This window comes from Gobio gobio, assembly GCF_949357685.1.
Source record: "Gobio gobio genome assembly, chromosome: 15".
Classification (NCBI taxonomy): Eukaryota; Metazoa; Chordata; class Actinopteri; order Cypriniformes; family Gobionidae; genus Gobio; species Gobio gobio.
Window position 1 is genome coordinate 6,546,574 of NC_137108.1, and position 24,922 is coordinate 6,571,495.

The 24,922-nt window shown below is 38.0% G+C and overlaps 1 protein-coding gene across 1 annotated transcript; it reads left to right on the forward strand.

The window, feature by feature from the left end:
- The first annotated feature begins 318 nt into the window (after positions 1 to 318).
- preb (prolactin regulatory element binding) lies at positions 319 to 23,958 on the forward strand. The gene is made up of 10 exons (XM_079836161.1): positions 319 to 478; positions 5,375 to 5,536; positions 7,727 to 7,922; positions 13,835 to 14,073; positions 14,145 to 14,225; positions 14,371 to 14,498; positions 17,969 to 18,142; positions 18,230 to 18,302; positions 20,758 to 20,917; positions 23,451 to 23,958. The coding sequence occupies exons 2-10, from the start codon at positions 5,402 to 5,404 to the stop codon at positions 23,543 to 23,545; spliced, it is 1,281 nt and encodes a 426-aa protein (XP_079692287.1). The 5' UTR covers positions 319 to 478; positions 5,375 to 5,401; the 3' UTR covers positions 23,546 to 23,958.
- Positions 23,959 to 24,922: the final 964 nt, after the last annotated feature.

The following is a 24,922-nucleotide window of genomic DNA, read 5'->3' on the forward strand; positions in this document are numbered from 1 at the left end:
TTTGTAAATCATTTTGTATTATTATTTTATAACATATGTATGTTATATTTAGGCTATTACTTACTCAAGTACGTAATTAAATTAAATTATTAATTAATTAAATTTTGTTTAATTGTAAGAACTCAATTTATGTAGGCCTATTCAACCCGTTCAAAATCGTACTAGGGTTTTAGCGCTTGGTTAAATCTGTGCAGGCCTATAAAGTTCAGATTCAACAACCTTTCAAACAAGTTTGCTCCATTCCGACTTCCTCGTGCACTATTACTACATTTATTACGGTTGCGCGCGTGACACCATGCGCGCGACACGCAGGCGCGTAGGATATGACGCTGTGCTGACGTGTATCTAGGGAAACACAGGAAGTGGATGGTGGTTCTTTGACAAATGTTGTGAAAGATCCAGTGGGAAGAGACAGTGGCATGTCCACTAAACATTGGAGTATCTGGAGTAAGAGACTGGAGTGCGTTGGCAGACTCAGGTGCGGAGACTTTAACATCAACACTGACGCTTTAACTGACATCTGCGACGCGCGCGCGAGCCTCGCGAGACAGACTGAGATAGCGAACAAAGACAATATACAGAGATACTTATGGAGTAGTTTAAACGCTGAAACTGTATATATAGTGTTCAAACGTGTAGGATGACAGGGAATGCGACTGTCAAATTGATCTGAAGAGATTAGGGAGCAGATGAAGGCGCTCTAGTGAATGAAAACACACAGATTCAGTGTTTATATTGATGAATAACTTCATACAGTGATGTATGGATGTCTCTGTGGTCTGGTTCAATCCTGTTATGGAATAACTTTGACTCTGTAAACTATGTGACCCTGGATCACAAAACCAGTCATAAGGGTCATTTGTGAAATCATATGAAAGCTGATTAAATGTATGGTTTGTTAGGATAGGGCAATATTTGGACGAGATACTACTATGAGAAAATCTGGAGAGTGTGCAAAAAAATCGTAATATTGAGTAAATCGCCTTTAAAGTTCTCTAAATTAAGTCCTTAGCAATGCGTATTATTAATTATAATACATTTTTTATATATTTACAGTAGGAAAATTACAAAACATCTTCACGGAACATGATCTTTACTTAATATCCTAATGATTTTTTGCATACAAAAAAAAAAAAAGATAATTCTGACCCATACAATGTGTTGTTGGCTATTGCCACAAATATACCCGTGCGACTTATGACTGGTTTTGTGCTCCAGGGTCACATATATTAAATATCTATTGTAATAGAAGGAAATCTGTCTTTAAAACTATACTATACTTTCAGAAAAGGCTCTGTAAGTGTCGACTCCTCCAGGTGTTCAGGCTGGAGGGTTACCGAACGACTAAAGAAACGTTATCAGAAAGATGGAAGAAAACTGTACATTTCTCGTCTATTTCCACCCACTGCAACTTATACCAACGACGGAAATAAGTGCAGTTACAATAGCAAAATATGTGGGAGAACGTTGCTATAATGAGACTATATTGTATTGCAATAGGGAGCACTTCAAAGTCAATACCAAATCAAAACTAGTTAGCACAGTATTGGTAATAGAAAGGATTTAATGACAAAATCTGGTTATGGTTACACTTAAAATAGTTTCAAAATGGATGTATGAGATGATAAACTTATACCATTAATCGTACACCGCATGAATAAAATGTTACCTGAGGGATAGAGAAGGAGAGAGAGAAGAAGAGAGCAAAGAAGAGAAGCCCCAATGACCTCAAGAGCCAGAGAAAAGGAGAGCAAAAAGCCAGAGAAAAAGAGAAATAGCAACAGTTCCAACCTTCTTTTATCTATTCATTGACCATGTGACTGAAACCAAATGTATTCATTTAAAACGACCAATCAGACCAAACTCACACATGACACATTCACACTGACCAATCAGACCAAATTATACTAAACTACTATACTATACTACTAGGGTTGGGAACCGAGAACCGGTTCTTATGCAGAACCGAAACTGATTTTTGAAAAATACCAGAACCGCGCGAAATTCCTAAGTTTCGGTTCCGAAAACGGTTCTGGTGCAATGTGTGTGCGAAGCGCTGGAAGCGTATCAGAGTGACAGCCAGTGTTGCCAAGTCCGTGGTTTTCCCGCTTTCCCGTTTTCCACTGTTGCCGCGGGCTGTGTTTCATGTCCGCGGGTTGAAGCGATTGTGCAATTGTGCGGGTTTTGTTGTGAAAACCTGGCAACCCTGGCTCACCTCATCATGAATATTAATTACGTTGCCTGCCGCTTCCAGGAGTGCAACGCAGTTCAGCACTGAAAGCCCTCGCGCTACACATTTAAGGTTTTGCGTCAGATATTTTCTCGTTGACCACCAGCATGGCGAAGAGAAAGTCACAATGGATTCATTTCCAAAGAATGAATGATAATGAAGCAAAATGTAACACGTGAAAAGTTAATAACATGCAAAGGAGGCTGCACTAGCAATTTAACAAAACATTTGCTACAGCAGAGAGTGCCACAGGACTTATACCAGATTTATAGTGAAAGGCCTATATATATATATATATATATATATATATATATATATATATATATATATATATATATATATATATATATATATATATATATATATATATATATATATATATATATATATATATATATATATATATATATATATATATATATATATATATATATATATATATATATATATATATTGTCAACCGTTGAGTCACCGTGGTTTAGGTAAGCGGTTTAGTGGTTTAGGCACAATTACCTTTGTATTGCTGAATTGCAATTTATTATTTACAAGTTCACTGAATAACTGAATTACTATTAAATTAATATACAACTAATTAATAAATATAACTGAATAAAACCAAGTTATAAATTATATTTATTAGAGACAGAGAGATAAAATGTAATAAGACAATTTCAGAGGTGTTCATTTGAAAAACAATGTGTTGCAAGAATGGCTTAATTAATACTGTAATATATGTACAGTACAGGACTTTTTTGACATTGCCAACCTGTAAATAAATTTTAGAGCAAGTAATAAACACAAAATGGATTGTTTGAGTTGCGTATTGTGCCTTTTTCCTTTACCACTATTTGTTTAATAATTTTAATGGAACCGGAATTGGAACCGGAATCGTTAGGCGGAACCGGAACCGGAAAATTTCTCACGATTCCCAACCCTATATACTACACACTATACTAAAGGTGTGAAAACATTTGTCCGGCAGGCCTCTCTATCGTCTTCCAGATGGCCCTTCTGATAAGGAATGTGGGTTGACAACAGTAAAGCAAATTTCTTTGTTGGATTTCAAATATCATATATCTTTGATTATTTTCAATTCCTTCAGCTCTGATAAAGTTCCGAAATGAAGCCGTGTTGATTGCAGCTTTATTATTATTTGCACATGAGCAGAAGCAATAACAGGATGGAAACACAGAGCTGAAGTAGGCCATTGACCGTCATCTTTGCTCATTCATTTTAATATTTTTAATAGGGATGCATGATATACCATATCGATATCGTCCGATTTATGTTCGTTTTTATGTGTTATCGTTATCTGCCTGATAAGAAAATGTGGCTGATATCTTAAAGCTGATGAATAATGTATTATTTCCTTCAGCTGATGCCATAATGGTTTTGAATTGCTTGAAATATGATTGAAATCACTTCAAAAAAGGAAAATACAGTTCAGTGCAACAAGGGGTTTTCAAACTTTGATGCCAAGGCAAGGACCCCCAAATAGGATGAGCATTTTATAAGGGACCCCCTTCCTAAAATCCATTTGTAATTGTTAAATTGTTAGATAAATAGTAAGTGTGACATAATAAACACAACATATTGTTACAACCCCAGTGAGCGAGATAAAGGGGACTATAGTGAGAAAAACTCACTAAAGATACAAAGCAAACATACATGTGTACGGCAAGAGAGGGAGATAAACATATAGAACTGAAACCGCTGAAATGTTCGGTAGTCTTTATCCAAAATAAATAGCAGTTGTATAAAATAGTTTGGACTATTAATTTTAATTTTAAGCTCTAATATTATAGTTATGTACCCTTATTTTTCGGTATTGGAATCGGCAGATGTTCTGAATCGGCTATCTCGAGAGAAAGAAGAAAAAGAGGAAATGCCTGTAATATTTCCTATTAAAATGCCAATAGCAAAAATGGCAGCATTAACTCAAACCACTCTTCATTCATCTTCAAAGTCACTAATATGATCTGTAGAAAATGTGTTTTAATTGTTTATCCAATATATCAAGAGATGAATGCAGTTAGGGATGAAACGGTATGGAAATTTAACATCATGATTATAGTGACCCAAATTATCACGGTTATCAATATTATCACGGTTTTGTTGAAATGAGATGAAAGTGTTCAAAAAGAACAGATGCACACACTGAACACATTTCAACAAGTTTTATATTTGAAAATCAACAAACAACAAATAACTAAAGCAGCTCTATGCACTTTTTTAAGCTAGATTCTGTGGGATTTCCTTCCTTATAATGGCCGTCGTCAATAGCAACGCATAATAATAATAATTTGTCGCAAATATAATCTCTAATATTATCTCTGTAAATATATTCTTAAGCAATAATCTCATCAGTTTTCAGCAATGACGCATTTCAATCTAGCATATTTTGTGTATGAGCCCAAACAGTATCCTAGAGAAATAATGCATATCCATATTTCCATATGATTTGGCAGTTTATTTTATTAAATATCAAAATGTGTGCATCATACCTGACACCTAGATGATCACTTTACAGTCAGTTTTATGACTGTCATTCTCTTCAAACGCTATTGAAGTCAGAAACGTGTATAACGTTACCAATGTTGTGTGTAACTTTAGAGACGGTCCCTAAATTCGCCAACTTTATGCCAGTCACATCAGATGCGCTGTGGTTCTGCGGTGTTTGTTTGAAACTATTTTCGCTGCTGAAATAGAACAAAAACAGTCAATCACTGTATGATGAGTGAATCTCCAGCGTACAGCGCACGTTTCAATCTGCTCTGAGTGTAGATTTCAGCGAGTGAGAGCCGCTCTGAACAAAACTCTGGCTAATCTGAACACCTCTGATTATGAGACATTGCATTCATAAACTCAATAGAACAACCTCAGATTTGGTCCTTTTAGAGGCTGAACAATCCCCAGAGTGCTGTCACTGCCTTCTGCCATTTCTCCTCATTCAGAAACAGCGGTGCGCCAGACTGACAGGATTTACCGCGAGTTTTCACAACCGTGATAATCACACGCGGTTTTAATGATAATTAAATTTTATACGATATTACTAACCGTCACTACATTTTATCGTGAAACCGGTAATCGTTTCATCCCTACGGTTCTGCAGAACTTGATTTGGTTTTGTGGATTTACTTTCAGACCGGAGTCCAGAGATCAGAGAGCATCATGGGTAAACGAAGAGCGCCTGATCTGTACAGAGCCCCCTTCCCTCTCTACACTGTTAAAGTCGACCCCAGGACGGGACTGATCATCACAGCTGGAGGAGGAGGCGCGTCCAAGACTGGCATCAAGAATGGAGTGGTACTGTCTTTAGCCATTCACACACATTTATACATGATCACATTTCAGAAAAAACTGTTGCACTTAATCTGCAACATGCCTTCTATCGTCTGTTTAATAGTTTGTACTTTTTTTTTAAAGCCACAATATGTCATTTGTTGCTGCTAGCGGTCGCTTATTCAAAACAAAGGCGTAGCTTGATGATGCCTGGATTTCACGGAGCATTTATTATGCCACAGACAAGCCCTTCCGCTTTTTTCCGGTCATGGGTACACAGCGCTGTTTTATCGTATTAGATACATTAATGGGGTGTGTTGAAAGTTATAATGCTACTCTGTGCATGCGTTCAACGGCTACTACAACCCATTTTCCACCAGAATAAACCGGGATCCAGTTCAGAGCTAGTGCTAATGCTAGTTCGGCGTTGTTCTAAGAACCGGTTTGCTAGAGAGCCGCCACAGAGCCAGGTCTTGCGTCACTATATACGTCTCATTAGGGGTGGGCGATATAGCCTCAAAATGATATCACGATATTTCAAGAATATTTGCGATAACGATATTTATGACTATATAGAAAAAAATACACGGAACAAAGTTTTATTGGTTATTGCAGCTGGTAGGCTGCAGCATTTATTAGTGCAAACAAAACCATTTTAGTTGAACAATAATGTAATTTATGCCATGGTCTGTCTGAATATTTGATTTTGAATGGCTGGAAGGTGTGCAATAAAATCGTTTAATGCACAGGTAGTTCCAAGTCAGATGAATTCTCGTTCTATATTAATGCGCTGTTTTCATTTCAGGTGTGTTTAGACGGAGCACTGTAATCGGTTTAAAAGTCCAAATGAAAATGCTGCATATAAACACTGCTTTCATAAGGATACACTAATATTTCTGAAGTGTATAACTTTTTATTTTGTAACAAGTTATGAAGATAATGTTGGAATAATGACACAGACATCGCCTGGCCATCTCATCTGACAGCGTTTTTCCCAGGAACTTTCTACTTCACCTGCGCCTGACAGAAGAATTTATTTCACTGAGGTGTTTCTTAAAGCAACACCAGATCGGTTTAGATAACGTCTCGTGTAAACTGTCCACAGAATCGTTCAATCGGAATGATTTTAATTGGAATGAAATAAAAGTGTGCTGCACATTCACGAGCACAGAAACTTGTTATTAACGCCGCCCAGTGACTTTTAGCAATAAAACAGCTAAGTTAGTGGATCACTACATTATATTTCTCAGCAACGATGGGGTTACATCGCTATTTTTTCAGTAATAAACCCACATCTTCGTTAAGAGAGACGCTGAACAGACGATATACCGAAAAATATGGAAAAAAAATACCGTCATATACCGCGAAACCGGTATAATTTAGAAAAATACAGTGATATAACTTTTTGGTCATACCATTATAATCCAAAAATCTTACATATTGTGCCTTTAACAGGTTGTTCAAACGTTCAGGTCATGGACTGAAGCAACTTTACTTGATTATCCATACATCTTTATATATATATATATATATATATATATAAAATGAATGTTCAAATGTATCAGATATGATCCATCAGGCTTTTTATTTGTTAATCTCTCAATCATCATTTTATCACATTGCAGTGATTTAGTAAAAACTACAGAGCTTTGATCATAAAAGAAAACATTTAAATATCATCTTACTAAGACATTTTATGGGCAGATATAGAGTGATATTGATATGATTTACTGTATATGCATTTAATGTTAATAGTCACTATATACCGTTTAGAAAGATTTCATTTATTTACATTACAAGCATAAGAATTTCACCTTATTTTTGGGCATATATATATATATATATATATATATATATATATCTCAGCATCTGCATTTGGGCCTTTTGAATAAAATTGAAGTGTTTTGGGTGTGAGCTTCATATTCTTTTATATCATACTATATGAGCCATAAAAGCCTGATATATGAAATATGATACTCAACAAAATGCATATGCAAACTTTATTTTATTTATTTATTTGTTTGTCTAAAGGACAGCCCTTAGGATATGTACGGTGTTTTTATAAGGGTGCAAAGTTGAATTATGCATGATTTTTTTGAGAAAAAAGGGCATGTTTGGTTTCAAATATTTATGATTATCTGTTTTATAGAAAAACAATATAGATAGGGGAGACAAAGATTATGTATTTATTTAATTGTTGGCGTTTCATTGCAGCATTTCCTGAGTCTAGAGCTGGTTGGCGGTGTGCACAGCGCCACCTTGCTGCACACTCATGAGACGGACACACGAGCCACCATGAACATGTGTCTGGGCGGAGATGTGATCGCTGCGGGACAGGATGGCAGCTGCAGCTTGATGAAGTTCAGTCAGGATCCGGCCAAACAGGCAAAGATACCTGCAGCTAAAGATGGTCAGTAGAGGCGAAATCAAAACACCAATGACTTAATGGACCCTTTTCACATTCCCAGGGTTCTCGGAAGTCATCATAGTCGATAGTGGTGAATGGAAACTACAACAAATATAATCGTTGCATTCCCATTTGGCCCTATATCAAAAGAAAAAATCAACAGTGGCATTTCTATGTCTTTCCAAAAGAGGACAAAATGATCGAGAGCTTGACGACGGTAGTCAGAAGGGAGAAAGATGCCACATATGCCATCACTCCATCATTGTATTAGAAACACTAAGATCAGCATGAAACGATTGTGAACGTCTTTTCTTCCCTATTGTGACGTATATCTGAGTGAAACAGCTTCTGTAATTTAATGCCTAGGCAATAAAACACAAAGAAGTTTGTTATAAATGTACACTTTTTTAATGAATATATAGAGTACATGTCAAAAGTTTGGAAATATTACAATATTTTAATGTTTTTAAAAGAAGTCTCTTCTGCTCACCAAGGCTGCATTAACTTATTCAAAAATACAGTAAAAACAGTGATATTGCGAAATATTATTACAAATTAATATAACTGATTTCTATGTGAATATATTGTAACGTGTAATTTATTCCTGTGATCAAAGCTGAATTTTCAGCATCATTACTCCAGTCTTCAGGCTGTAGCTATCGCATATTTTAGTAATCGAGTATTCTACCAATTTTGCCATCGATTAATCGGGTAATCTGATAAGAAGTACTTTTTCTTTATTATAGAGCAATACTAAATATACAAGAGAAAATAAGACGGGCATCTTAAAATGAACAACTAATTTGTTTCCTTTTTAGAAAATTTTTTAGTTTTATTGTTGAAATTGCATACATTAATATCTGTGAAAAAAAACAATACAGTGCATTCAATTGCCATATTATAATGCAAATACAAATTATATATATATAATACAAATTTTAAAATAAATCATATATAAAAATGAATTTAAAATTACTATTAACTATTTAATTTACTATTAAACCTACAACCTATAAATCAAAATAATAGGAATATAAATAATAATGCCTAAACATTGCATTTATGTTGTGCAACTTAACTTTCAAGTTTCAGCTTCAGCTCTGGCATGACACAAGCCTTTACTGTCTTCTGAAGGCTTTGTGGCTTTTGTAAAAAGCAAACAAATATTGGACAGGAAGGAAACTTGGAACAACAGCAAGAACAAAAGTAGAGATGGCAGGGTTCCCACTCGTCTTGGAAAACCTTGAAAACCTGGAAAATTGATGACAAATTTTCCAGTCCTGGAAAATGAGAGAAAATGTAAAATGTCCTGGAAAATCTTGTTGTTGTCTGGGGAAAAAAATAAATTAAATTTCTTTAGCCGAGTATAAAGAGTTTATCGCTGGCCCAAACAATTAGCGCTAGTTGCAGAAAGCACATGTTCAGCAATGCTGAGTTTGATGCGTGTGAGTAGTATTTTGAATAATGATGTTTAGTCTTGTGTTGCCACTTGCAGCCTTTAGCTAATGCTAATGCTATTAACTGCTCAAATGTATGCAGTGAATGTTAACTCGTAAGCTGCTACCTAATCACATAATTTTGATATAAAGTCACATTTGTGTGTTATAAAGTCAGAATTGCAAGATATAGTCAGAATTTCGTGATATAATAATAATAATAATAATAATAATAATACATTTTATTTGTACTGCACTTTAAATTTGGAACAAATCTCAAAGTGCTACAGTTAAGATAATTTAAGAAGGATAAAATACTAATAGATTGAATAGTTAAAAGTCATAAGTTCTCAATATAAACACATATAGTTCTGATATAAACGCGAAAATTGTCGCAATTCTTTTTTCCACAGAATTGGACTTTATAACTTGCAATTGCAGTTTAGATATCACAAATTCTGAGAAAAGAAGTCAGAATTGCGTGATATAAACCCGCAATTCTGACCTTTTTTTCTCAATTGACTTTTTTGCGCAGTTGCGAGTTTATATCTTGCAATTCTGACTTCTTTTCTCAGAATTGTGAGATCTAAACTGCAATTGCAAGTTATAAAGTCCAATTCTGTGGAAAAAAGAATTGCGACAATTTTCGTGTTTATATCACAAATCTGTAAACTCGCAATTGCGAGGGAGTCAGAATAGCGAGATAAAAAGTCTCAATTACCTTTTCTTTCTATTCTGTGGTGTAAACAAGCTTCCATAGTCATAATGTATGATTAAGAGCTCATATTGAAAAATGCTGGATTGTTAAGTATTGGCAAAAAACTGTACGGCTTTTAAAGACTTAGAAAGCAATATTTGGCATGATCCTTGTCTTTTATTCCCGTCGTAGTAAAATTGAAAATATCCTGGAAAAGTACTGGAAAATGGTTGCTGAAAAAGAGTGGGAACCCTGGAGGGGGTCACCAAATCCACTGTTAAAAACAAACCATAACCCGTACATGATTTTCTCTGATTTAGATATCCACACCCGATCGTCACATTAAAATTATTCACATTCTCAGTGTTAAATGCAATGCTATCGTAACATATAAACTACAATGAAGTGGGTCGCTTTAAATGAGCAAAATGACATTTCTTAAATAACCTAAACCAGGGTCGACAACCTATGCAGCACATGGAGGCGTAAACGCTGGAGTGTGAGGAAACGCAAGAGATATTTGTGTTTAATTCAGATAAAGTTCATTGCACATACAGATCTACATTTTGAGCTCTTCATTCATCAAAGTAACACAGCTTGTTTTATTAAGTTATGAGCTATGAATAGCCTGTAATTAAAGTGTGAGATTTAAATTACGCAAATCAATGAAAGCACGCAACCCAGAGAGCACGAGCGCTGTGCATTAGACGCACATAACAGTTACAGCTCGTTCTGCTATTTGTTGCGCTTGGCTTTGAGAACATTTAATGGTGTTTTCTTCCTTTAAAAATAGCGAGACTAAATGATATCACCAGTGCTGATGCCGCTCTCTCTCGCATTGCAGTCTTTGATCTTGAGATGAGCTGAAACCACAAGTTAAAGGAGTGATGAATTGAGAAATCAACTTTCCTTTGAGCCTTTGGTATATAAAAGTTCATCGTGATATAAGAATATCCTGTAAGTTTCAGAGCTGAAAACATCCTTGTTTGTCAAAGAAAAGCTTTTATTGACACCAGGCCCAGAAAACAAGAGATCTCAGAATATGTCGACCACTGACGTAGTAGGACGCTGAAGCACCGCCTCAAATCCGCCCTGCGACTCGTGGAGCTAAACGATGCGGAATCGATTGTAAACAAGATACAGGTCGAGACTGGATTTGCAGACATATTTACCCCTTTTCCACCAAGGCAGTGCTAGAGCTAGATCGGAGCCAGAGCCTAGTTTCAAATCGGTTCTTTGTGTTTCCACACCCAAAGCCCCAGCTCCGAGCCAGGAAAAGTGGTTCTTAAGTAGCACCAAAACATTGCTGGGCTAGAACAGGGCTAGAAGTAAGAACCGATTACGTCAGGCGCTGGGGGCGGCGTCAACAAGACCAACACAAACTGGAGATCCGCCATTGTTAAAAATAGCTGCTAATGGAGCTAACAGCTGCTGCTCGTTTGTAATCTCCGTCTATACAAATTACGCCAAACTGCATGAATGCGTTGGATTCGCTGTTTTCGTTGTGTTTTGATGCCGATGTAGGATCGTAAAGCCATGTGAATCAATAGTAACGCAAGGTTTGCTTTGTTGACGGAAGGCTGCAGACCGATCGACGTATGATAACGAGTCCAGCGAGAACATTTGACTCCTTATGCTTTTGATTCACTCATGCGTTTTTTTATATATCATACGTGGATCGGTCTGCGCAGGGTTGCCAGGTTCCCGCTGCCCAGGGTTGCCATGTTTTCACAACAAAACCCGCCCAATTGCTACTCAAAACAAGCCCAATCGCGTTTCAGGGGGGCTTCCCCGGTAAAAATCACATTTGGGGGTAAAATATGTGTTTTTTTGGCATGGTTGCCTACTAAAATTTGCATTCCCGGGGCTAAATATCACATAATTGGGGTCGCTTCAACCCGCAGACATGAAAAAACAGCCCGCGGCAAAACCACGGACTTGGCAACACTGCCGCTGCCTCGCTAGCGTTGCTGAGAAAGATGAGACGTATTCAGTGACGTAAGACCTGGCTCTGTTGTGGTTCTCAGAGCATGTGGAAAAGCAAACAGTTCTTAGAAGGCTCCTCGAACCAACTATGAACTGGGACTAGCTCTGGCTCTGAACTAGCTCTAGCACTGCCTTGGTGGAAAAGGGGTAATTGTTTTTTTTATATGTGTTAGTATTGCATTGTTACAGATAGTTTGATATCTATTGATTACATACCTTAGCACGCGGCCACAGGCTGGAGAAGGTGTTATTGGTTCATTCGTGATCAGACTCAGACTTGTTACACCAGCTCGCAAAGCCCAAAGTCCCGGGGCTATGTGCTTTTCAGACGGACTCACGCACAAAATATATGAGTGTGTGTGTGTACGGTTCGCGGTTATATTCACTGATGATCGAGCAAAATGATACAGAAATAACATTCCAATCAATCGCGGGTGGATGAGAGATGAATCATTGTGTTTGTTTGATAAAGATATTTTTCGAGCCCTGTGAGCATTTCTCCAAACGCTTTCAAAACAATCCCCACATGTACTGAGGGGAGCTGAAGCTCATTAAATATGCTAATCTTTTATCCAATCCTAGCCGTGGGCGTTTACTTCCAAGTCTTCAGTGCGGCATATATATATAAAAAACCCAGTTCATTACACCTATGAGAGTATGACAACCAGAAAATTCTCTCAGGAGACCTGGAATCAGTGTTACAGTACCCCAGGCACATCGCTTTACCGTTTTTGTAGCATAAACACCATCAAACCGATGAGAGCTTCGGATCTTCCAATGTTTCTCTATGGCGCTGAAACCTAAAGATGTCCAAGTTCCGGTCCCAGCGCAACTGATACTCATATGCCATTGGCTCATCTGCGTTCAAGGGGAGGGGCTTACCGACAGATCAATTAAAGGTCCCGTTTTTCCTGTTTTTTTGAAGCTTTGATTGTGTTTACAGTGTGCAATATAACATGTGTTCATGTTTCGCGTGTAAAAAAACAGTATTTTTCACACAATTTACTTATCTGTATACCGCTGTTTTCACTGTCCTAAAAACGGCTTGAGGATTTCCTCGTTCTATGAAGTCCCTCCTTCAGAAATACATAACGAGTTCTGATTGTGCCAGCGGTTCCCGTGTTGTGATTCGACAGCAGCTTAGCACACGTTGCCTGGAAAGGTCACGCCTCTTACCATAACGGGGAGATGAACGCACTCAAACTACAGCCCCTGAAGGCCAAACAAAGGTGATTTGACTCCGGGATGAAAATAACAGCGTCTTGACATGGCGACAAACACACTATACAAGGAGGTTAGTCAGCAAACTGTTCTACTGACGTAATTAAAGCAGGATGTACATGGATGTAGTCCAAACCGGCCGTTCGCAGTAGGCTTTGAAAGGGAACTTCTGTTAAATAAAATATCTCGCTTGGCATTGAACTTTTAGCTTTATAATTTTACAGGTATTATTTATGCTCTAACAGCAACATTACACACTAACTCAATTTTGAAAAATGGGATCACGAAGAACAGGATCTTTAACTTTTTAATTTAATACATTTAAACTGTATTTTAAATTGTAATAATATTTCACAATATTACAGCTTTTACTGTATTTTGATTAAATAAATGCAGCCTTGATGAGCAGAAGAGACTTCTTTCAGAAACATAAAAAATTTTTAATATTGTAAAAAAAACGTTACGATGTTAATAACAGTGGAAACACGTTATCACAGTCTGTGAAAGTGGTCCATAGTCATGTGTATCTATTTTCATGTGTCTGATGTACCTTTTACCATGGCACGTGTTAACAGGATCTGGAGATAAAGGTGCAGCCAGGAAGAGAGGCGGGAAAGGCCAGAACGGAGATGGAGGAGGAGGAGGAGACGCACCCCAGATGAAGCAGGAGTCTCCTCAGATCTCAGTGGAGGATGTTGGTGCGGTTCAGGGAGACCTCAGCCCACAGGACCCCTGTGTGAAGTGTGTGCGCTTCAGCGCTGACCTCACGCTTCTGCTGAGTGGAGGGGCCGATGGCTACGTCAGAGTGTGGGAGGTGAGCTTCTCCCATGAGTCTGTGCACTTTTCTCCAAGCACTGTCCTCAACACGTTTCCTCTCTTTTGCAGTTTCCCTCTTTGAAAGAGAAGTGGAGCTTCAAAGCTCACAATGATGAACTGGAGGATATAGACATCAGTCCTGATAAAAAGGTAGCTTGTGTGTTTTGTGAAGATTTTTTTTTATAGTTATTAAAGCAAGTAAGAACTGCATCTCTATAGTGCTGATATTGGCTATTTTATGATGTCTTCAAACGTGGTTTGTCCAATTAGTGTTCTGTTCTCTTTCTGATTGTAGCACATTGTAACGGTTGGCCGTGATTTCGCGTGCAGCGTGTGGAGCGGCGATCAGCTGGCCGTGGGTTTGTGTTGGCATGAAAGCATGCCTCACATCACAGAGAAGATGTACCGCTACAAGGCATGCAGGCGAGTTGTGCACACTTCCTGACAGCCGCTTTCCATGAATAGGCAAAAAAATAGGGCTTGAGTCATTTTGGACTAACTGGAGTGCTGAATGACTTGGCAAAAACCAGCATCATGAGATCTAGGTCTGTTATGATTCCTCAATTAGATTCAAGTAAAAAAAGTCCTTGATTACAATTAGGGCTGAACGATTAATCGCATTTGCGATAATATCGAGATATGATAACGCTTTTTTTTTTTAACCGAAAAAGCTGAGATTACACTCTGGTCACGTGACACACAAGAGTAAAGCAGTCAGCTCTGAGGAAGCATCAACTTGGCCCGCTACACAACAGAACAGTTTGTTTAATCTATTGAATATTTTGTTGGTCATCCTTGAGGCTGGGTATCGTTTTCGATACTTTTTAGGTACCGACCAAATTGCCTATCGAGTATCTTAAAAGGTCTTGCCACTCGATACCAAATTTCGATACTTAAGGGGTTAATCTCGTCAATGTCAGTGAGCCAATAAGCATGCAGCACGATTAGCTGTGGTGGAAAAAACATTAGTTTTCAGCGGTTACGCCCAGGGACACGTTTAAACAAACCAATTCAAATCGAAACAAATACTTTGATTATGAAAGGTCAGTGTTTCCCCTAGAATTTTTTCCAGCAGCGGTGCTGTTACGTGCCGGAGGTTGTTGCCAAGCCGCTCGTCGGGGGGTCCGGGGTCCGGGGCATGCACCTCCGGAATAAATAAAATAAAATAAAAAACCTTAAACCATGACTTCTGGCAAGTTTTGTGGATAGAAATAGACATTTTGAACATTAAAATCCAAATGAAGCTTTTCATTAGTTTAAAAGGTGACTAGCTTATAGCCTATTTTACTTCAATAACCTGCAGGGACGTGCAGAAAGTTCCTAAGGGGCAAGGGCTCAAATGTAAGAAAAATGTTAAAAAAATGTTAAAAAAAACTTTTGCAAAAAAGTCTCATGCTTATCAAGACTGCATTTATTTAATCAAAAATAGCGGAAAAAAACAGTAGCCTAATATTGTGAAATATTATTACATGGTGTATTTTTTAACCTTTTTATTAAATATATATATATATATATATATATATATATATATATATATACACATATGATTAATAAAAAGGTAAAAAAAAAAGAAGTAATTTTCTCTTTGCCTTTTGTTGGTTGATTCACATTAATGGCTCAATCGTCACTAATTTTATTAGATGCTGCCCCTTTAAGACGCAGATCTAATATCATTCTCCCTTTTACGACCATTTAAGCTAAACTGTGTTTAAGTGAATACTCTCCAAGCCTGTCATTTTGAGATATAGGCTATTTTGTTGTGTATTTGATGGTTTAGTCGCGCACACGAAGCTATGTGCAAGTCTGTCCGTTTCGCAGCGTGCGCGCGCACACACACACCCCCGCCTTGAACTTGGAAACAGCGTCTATTGCGCGGATTATTGTGCTTTTCATTTAATCAAACACGTTCTGCAATTTAGCCAAAGTGGAGAGTGCATTTGACAACAATCACGGATTGTGCTGAATCTGACGTTAAATGCATGTTTGGGGAGAAATGAAGGAAGTTGTGCTAGACGATGCGCGAGCATAGTTTATAATAGTTTTACCTCATATCATCTTTTTTTAATCCTTGGAAGCGAAAATAAAATAAGATTAATATCACAGCCCTGTGATATTGTGAAAGTGTAAGCAGACTACATTTTTGTTTAGTTCTCTGGCCATCGTCAATCTCTCTCTCTCCTTTACAGTGTGTAAGTGAATGTGAAGATTTTGCAGTGGCGCTGAAAATCCAGTGGCGCCGCTGTGAATACATTGTAGGGGAAACACTGTAGGTGCATTTCCCTCTATAGGCGCGCGCGCACATGTTCACTACTGCGGAGATGACGAGTCCGCATCGTCAACTTCATCTTTGCAGCCAACACAGACTCTAGTTTATTAATAAACGATTAAAATGAATGTCTCCTTACTAGGCGTGCTCATTTCGGTTCATTTTCCTGACAGACAACCGCCACTCATTATCCGAATATCAACCGTTAACTGATAAGATTATAATACTGAATTGGCATTAAACAAAAATACAATTGACGACTATCTTTGATCAGTTAAAAATACCTTTTTTTTTTCTCATGGGTTTATTTTACCATGCAAACAGCAGCATACAGAACAGCTCAACAACAACAGAACCTGGATTCACACATTATCAAATTTTCACGCACCTGCAGCGTTGTGTACCTATGGTATGTGTCAAAGTAACATCCACATGGATGGCAGGACCCAAGGTTTCCCAGCAGAACATTGCCCTAAGCATCACTGCCTCCGCCGGCTTGCTCCCCACGTGCATCAATGAGCCTTCGCCGCCCATGACCCTGTGGCCGGTTCTCCACTGTTCCTGCCTTGGAGCACTTTTGATAGAGACTGACCACTGCAGACCGGGAACACCCCACAAGAGCTGCAGTTTTGGAGATGCTCTGACCCAGTCGTCTAGCCATCACAATTTGGCTCTTGTCAAACTTGCTCAAATCCTTACGCTTGGCCATTTTTCCTGCTTCTAACGCATCAACTTAGAGGACAAAATGTTCACTTGCTGCCTAATATATCCCACCCACTAACAGGTGCCGTGATGAAGAGATCATCAGTGTTATTCACTTCACCGGTCATAATGTTATGCCTGATCGGTGTGTATATTCAGTATCTGGGAGCACAATGTGCGGAATTTCATCAGATTTGTAAACCCACGCCAATATGTTTAAACCCTCGCTCTGAGTTTGCATGTTTTGATGTCCACATAGTTCTTTTGAAGAAATCACAGTGGCTGTAGCAATGCTATCATAAAGAAGTGGCCATATATTAAACAATCACTAGGCGTTTGGCGCCCTCTGCAGTCATATTATAGTACATGATGTACATGACGATTGTTTATATTGTGTATTTTAACAGTTTTGTTCTGTAAAACCATATGATTACTTGCTTTTTGATACTTTATTTGAAGCAAATATTATTTCCTCATTGTTATATATGCATTTTAAATCATTTTAAAGGCTTAGGTCTTTGCTCAGGTCTATTTTTATTAGCGCACACAAAAATTCGATTACTCGATTAATCATCAAATTAATCGTCCGATTACTCGATTACCAAAATAATCGTTAGTGACAGCCCTAGATCATATACTCCTGAATACTGGCCCATTTTGAGTCAGGCATGTCCAAAAGTGAGTTTTGATTGAGTAACTTCTTGAGATTGAGTAAGATCTGTGCTGACTCGGGCCACAGACTGTTTCAGGTGGTTCAGTCTGTTCATTAAAAAGAACGATTCGTTCGCGAACTGGACATCACTAGTGCTGTAGAAAAAAACGAATGCGATACCAAAATGTACCCTATTTGTGTAAAGGGCCAGCTAGTAACAAACAAGAAGCTGTCTGATTCGCTGATGTTTTGTCATTGTGTCTTTGCTCACAGGTTTGCAAAAGTAGAGGACCAGAAAGATGCTTTAAGACTCTATTCGATCCAAATCCCTCACAAACGGGAGCGCAAACCCCCACAATGCTACATCACCAAATGGGACGGACGCTCTTTCCTGCCGCTGCTCACGAAGCCTTGTGGAAATGAAGTTACATCTTGTCTTACAGTGAGGTAGAGGCAATATCTCTGGATCTCTTATGCATTAATTAATGTTATGGCGAATTGTCATGAGTTTCATGGTTGTGTGTTATTCCTCAGTGACTCGGGAACATTTCTTGGTCTTGGAACTGTGACGGGATCTGTGGCCATCTATATAGCGTTTTCCCTGCAGGTACAGACAGCAGAATCAGTTACACACACAACCTATTGAGCTGCTTTCATAGGCAGCATTTTAAGACAATAGAGGCATAATTATGCTGTATTTTAAATACAGTAAAAACAATAATATTCTGAATAATATTTTAGTTTAAAATGACTTTTCTATTTGGATAAATTGTAAAATGTAATTTATTCCTCTGATCAAAGCTGAATTTTCAGCATCATTACTCCAGTCTTCAGTGTCACATGATCCTTCAGAAATCATTCTGATATGATTATTTGATGCTCAAGAAACATTTATGATTATTATCAATGTTGAAAACAGATCCATACTTGTGTGGAAACTGACACATTTATCAGGATCAGGGTTATTATAGGTAACGTTGCTTCAAATAAAATAAACATTAACTAAATATATTTTATTTCAGCTAGTTGCCAAGGCAACATTTCTCATTTTTATTTATTAAAATAAGCACAAATAAACCTGAAAATAAAAGTAATAAAAACTATATAAACATATTTAACAAAAACCTTTTAAAAATGACAACATAAAAAACACATAAAAAGTACTAAAACGAACTAATGTAAAATATAAAAACGGTCAAATATTAATAAAAAACTATAATAGTATCTGAATGATACTAAAATAATTGATCAGGATTATTTGATGAATAGACATTTCAAAAGAAACGCTTTTATTTATTATTTATTTGAAATAGAAGTCACTTTTGATCAATTTAATGTGACCTTGCTGAATAAAATGATTATATTTAATGTAAAAGTATTTATATAATTTTTTGAAATCTTTTGAACAGTAGTGTAGATGAAAATCTTTTTCTTAATCTAATAATGAATGCACTGTTTTAAGGTCCTTTCACACTGGACACGATTTTGACACGCAAATAATTTGCGCACTGGTTTTATTTTTGTGATCAGCTGTTTGTGCAATGAGTGCTTCCACACCGATGGCGAATGTGCTGCGGCGAAAAAAACATGTTACATTTTTTAGCTTCAATGACGTTTTTTTTTTGAACACTCGCGGCGACAGAAAAGGCTTCAACCAATCACATACAAGGAAACAAAGGTGGCGAAATGTCCAGTAGATGTCACTAGCTATTCAATCAACATTAACCTTTTCCAGGTACCGCATTTCTCACGAGATTACAGCTGTAGTTGTAGTTACATCTGTACAGATGCAGCTGTGTTTGCCCACTGTAGGCTACAGACAGCCATAACATAACCTTTTGAGTTAAAACTCGTTGATTTTTTTCTAAACCTAATTGTGTCCATGACTATAGAAAGTGAATGTGTTTCCCTCAGTACGACTGTGGCACTTAAATGTTTACATTGTCACTCAACTGGAAACACAGCAGCTCCGGATCGATTGGTTCCTGAAGTGTGTGTTTGTCTGGTCAGATGCGGTGCTAATGTCTCTGGGGGAGCTCAAATTATCCCACGGACATTCGAAAGTAAGTGCAGGACCGGCCATGATTTTTTAGCTCCTGTACAAGATTAGCATACTCCCCTTCAGACTCTGTTCTTTAAGACTGGGTGCACCCAAAACCTTCTTTTCGGTCTTTTAAATCAAATGAAAAGCTCGTCTTCACTGAATGAGGAAGTGTCCGTGTTTTCTCAGCTGTCGATGCAAATGATTTGGAATGCTTGAGCTCTGAAACGTCACAAATTCGTGTCGTGGCTGATGTGAATGGTTTGGACACAAACTTTTCGCACGCAAAATATCCGCTTTTCCGTTACGCGTCCGGTGTGAAATGACCTTCACTCAATATTTGAGTGTAATTATAACCCAAGTATTTTAGCACTTTTAGTATGATGCACAAAGCTGTTGCCTATTTAAATAATTTCAGCTCATTCACCTATGAGATTCCACCTCTGTTATGATGATGACTTGATAGTAAGCTGCCTATTTACACAGTAGACAACAAGGCAGCTCACCAGGGGCCAGATTTACTAAACAGGGCAAATTAGTGTCAAATCGCAATTACATAAATGTGCCGATGGGACGGGACAGTTCAGTGCGTGATCTACTGACAACACGCAAATTAAAGAACACAAACACTGGATCATTTCCATAATGACCAACACAATCTACCAGTTAGCATCTGGTTTAAGATGTGCTTTTTTTGGGTGGTAAATAATGGCGCAAACACCAGTAAATTGACGAGCGCAAACATTAGTAAATCACCTCGCATGATTCATTTAAACACTCTCCTCACATAAATACTTCATCTGAAAGGGAAACTCCTACAAATGCATATGCAATAAGATCAGCCACAAAACTAATTTTCAACGCTAATTTATCACTGCGTGTCTTTTAATAAATCCTGACAGTAGTTTTTTTAATGCCTAAAGAGGGTAATGCTGTAAAGAGCTGTTAGTAAATCTGGCCCTAAGTGTTGAATCCGATCCAGTATTTTACCACTGACCTTCTCTTCTGATTGACCCTCCAGAAATTGTACTACATCCAGGAATCTCATGGCATTGTTGTCACAGACCTGACGTTCTTACCTGACGCTCCTAAAAGTAAAGCCATAAAGGGGGATAATGAAGTGGTCATGTTGAGCGTCGCTGTCGACAGCCGCTGTCAGATGCATGCGGTGTCCAACCGAAGTAAGTATGGCATGATTAAAGTTGCACAAGAGCACTATATAGCCAATCTCAACTGCTAGATTGCTCGTAAACTATATGATCGCCAAGCTCTGATCTGCTAAATGCTACTAAAAGGCATGAAGACATTAAGATGTTATAAACATTAACATCGTGATTTTCTGTAAAGCGTTGAAACTACACTCACCAGCCACTTTACTAGGTACACCCATCAACTCCTCGTCAACTCAAATACCTAATCAGCCAATCACATGGCAGCAACTCAGTGCATTTTGTAGCCAAACTGAGGCTACAATCCACACGGGCTCAGCAAAATTGGACTATAGAAGATTGGACTATAGAAGAGTCTCGATTTCTGCTGCGACATTCAGATGCTAGAGTCTGAATTTGGTGTAAACAACATGAAAGCATGGATCCACCCTGCCTTGTATCAGCGGTTCAGACTGCTGGTGGTGTAATGGAGTGTGGGATATTTTCTTGACACACTTTGAGCTCCTTAGAACCAATTGAGCATTGTTTTAACGCCACAGTCTTTCTGAGTATTGTTGCTGACCATGTCCATCTCTTATTGACCACAGTGTACCATCTTCTGATGGCTAATTCCAGCTGGATAACGCCATGTCACAAAGCTCAAATCATCTCAAACTGGTGTCTTGAGCATGACAGTGAGTTCACTAAACTCAAATGGCCTCCAAAGTCACCAGATCCGGACCGGGAGATTCACATCATGGGCCCTGTTTACACCTGGTATTAAGATGCGTTTTGGTCGATCGGATCATGAGTAGACGAGGGAGACACATTCCCGTTTACACCTGGTGTTTTAATCCGTCTCTTTTGTCTGCTTTCAACCGCTTCTGTCCTGATTTCTTCGAGGGGAGGGTCTATGGGTGGGAAATGTATGGGCTTTTTCAGATCTTTCAATCAAATGGAAGAAATAAGCTCACGCAATTTACACATGATCACGCCTAGTGACGACATAAAAACACAGAGAGCATCAGATTTAGTTTCCGCCCTGACAGCCGCTAGGCCAGCCGAACACTCTGAGTGTGTGTTAGAAATCAGGAATGGTGAGAGAACATTGTACTTGGTACAAATTTGGTTCAAACCATACTTTGGTCTTCAGCCGGCAAAATTGAAATCCTGTTCGGCTAGAGCGCTTTCCCATAATGTTTACGCATTAGGTCATTAGTTGGAGAGTGGGCGTCTTTTGTGGCTGTTCGAACACATTTTGACCACATGAGTGTTTGCACTACGTAAGCAATCAAATGTGTTTTCACTACCTCTGGAAGTGGTCGAAAGTGGACAAGCTCAAAATGTTTTAGACCCTGTTTACACCTGTTTAGCGTCGTCCACTTGTGATCATATCGGCATCTTAATACCTGCTGTCAACAGGGCTGATGTGCAGCCGACAAATTTAGCAACTGCGCGATGCTGTCATGACAATATGGACCAAATGGAGGAATGTTTCCAGAATCTTCTTGAATCTATGCCATGAAGAATTAAAGGGATAGTTCAGCCAAAAATGAAAATCAGTCCATGATTTAGTCACCCTCAAGTCATCCTAGGTGTGTATGACATTCTTCTTTCAGACAAACACAATCAGAGTTGTATTAAAAATGCCCTGGCTCTTCCAAGCTTTATAATGGCAGTGAATGTTGCTCTGTTTTTGAAGTCCATAAAAGTGCATCCATCCATCATTTAACTGCTCCACACGGCTATCCATATTTTAAACTTTATTGACTAAAATAACTAACTTCCGGCAGATTGCCGTACGCATCGATTTACGGTGAAAGAGTAACCCTTGACCCTTGAACCCTTGACACATGCATATTGACGAATGTCTAAAACGAGAATTTTTAAAGAGAAATGGCAGAAGATTTCCAAATAAGAGAAGAGGGGCTTCAGTTTGTTGCCCAGCACTATCCACTCAGCTTGAGATGCTCCTGTACATCACGTCAGGGGTTACTCTTTTGCCGTATGGCAATCTGCCGGAAGCTAGTTATTTTAGTCTATAAATATGGATGTTTTTCTTACACAAACGCATCACTTCGCTTCAGAAGGGCTTTATTAACCCCCGGAGCCGTGTGAAGCAGTTATATGATGGATAGATGCACTTTTATGGACTTAAAAAAAACAACACAACCATTCGCTGCCATTATAAAGCTTGGATGAGCCAGGACTTTTTTAATATAACTCTGATTGTGTTCGTCTGAAAGAAGAATGTCATACACACCTAGGATGACTTGAGGGCGAGTAAATCATTTTTAGCTGAACTATCCCTGTAAGGCAGTTCTGAAGGCAAACGTGGTCCAACCTGGTATTAGCAACGCGTACCTAATAAATTGGCCAGTGAATGTATGTGTATTGTGTAAAGCACTATAAAAATAAATTCGACTTGACTTGACTATTCACAATTTTTACACCGCTCCCGGGAATACTCAATTTTTATAGGTCAATCGAGCCATTGGTATTTTATTTGACATGTATCTTGTCTAATCGTGTAATGTGATGTGTAAATAATGCTGTTATATTTCAGGATCGTTCCCTCTATGGCTGGTGCTGTTCTTCTGTGGTCTGATGGTGGTCGGAGTCATTCTGCTCCTGCAGTCGCTCTTCCCAGGATTCATTTAGTGTTGCGTAGGAACATTTTACATGCTAAAATGACTTGAAAACGAACCTGGATCTTGTTCTAATCAATTGGAAATAATAATGGAAATGGGAATGACAGTGTTTAGCATCATGTTTTAACTGAAGTATCATCTCTGGAGTGTGAATTTGAGCTCTTGAGTTCTTATGAATCAGGCTTGATGAAGAATTTGGGCATTACCTGAAGATTGACAGAGAATTCGTGAATATTGAAAACTGGCTGGAAACAGGACTGGATTTCCTCATAAGGACGTCTCCTGCTCCACCAGCACATGTCAGGAATGCCTCTAATGCAATGGAGAGGGGGAAAAAAGATATATATGCAGGGAATTTCAACAGTGAATTATTTTAAATATTTAAAACCATGTAAAAAATATAAATATACTTCTGAAAACATATGCTGTTGCAAACTCTGTCCAATTATTTATCATCAACGATATCCCAACTGTTTCAGTCATTCAGTTTCCTAAGGAATCAGTCGCATCCCATTTTACTTTCATAATGTGAAATATTTCAGATTAAAACATGATATTTAGGGGGACAAAAAATATATATTATTAAGGAATTGATTGGTTTGTGAAAAGCGGGTGCTATGTCACGTGCAGTGGATTTGTGACATGCAAAAAGAAAAGTTCTTCCAGAAACCGAGCAAAATACATATTTCTTTTTGAGTAACGTGGACCAATGAATCATTCAAGAGGACCAGGAACATGTACAGTAGTGTCCAAAAGTGATGTCCGGAGGGGATGTTTGTTCTACAAGTTTGATTAAACCATTCGAAAATGTGGAAAATAGTTCGGGTTTTTTTTAAATATGAGGGAAGAACAAAACACTAAACTTGTTTAAGGTATTTGTCTGACTAAATGATTTGGCAAAACAAAAGGCAAACTACAGCTAAACGCATAGAAACACAAAAAGCTCACAGGAAAAAGCATGCATTGACTACAACATAATTAGTTATTAATATTTAATTGGTTCTCTCTTATTTTTGCATGTGTTCATAATTTCTTTGTTTGACAGCCTGGCCAAAATCAATGTTGGCACACATTTCATTGCGTAAATAAAACAATCGTCTACAAGCACAACTATGCAATATGCTTACAGAATCTTTAACACATTCCTAATAATATTTGAATAAAGGCTGTAGATGTCAATGTTCCTGGGCTGGACATCACTTCGCCACCTTCCTAAAATATTTGCCCAAGTCATTTTTTTCAGGTTTCTCAGAAAACACAAAAAACTCAGAGGTTGAGTAGATTGTCGTTCTTCTCGATGCAGCTGCCATCTTGAAAGGCGTGTAAAATTGCCTAGGTCTCACTGTCTTTTGATTTAGGCAAAATAAAACGTCCTGTGTCACACTCT

Coding starts and splice junctions, on each gene's coding strand:
- preb (XM_079836161.1), top strand. CDS start 5,402: ATGGGTAAACGAAGAGCGCCTGATCTGTACAGAGCCCCCTTCCCTCTC. Junction 14,226..14,370: donor ACATCAGTCCTGATAAAAAG/GTAGCTTGTGTG, acceptor TTCTGATTGTAG/CACATTGTAACGGTTGGCCG. Junction 18,143..18,229: donor ACATCTTGTCTTACAGTGAG/GTAGAGGCAATA, acceptor GTTATTCCTCAG/TGACTCGGGAACATTTCTTG.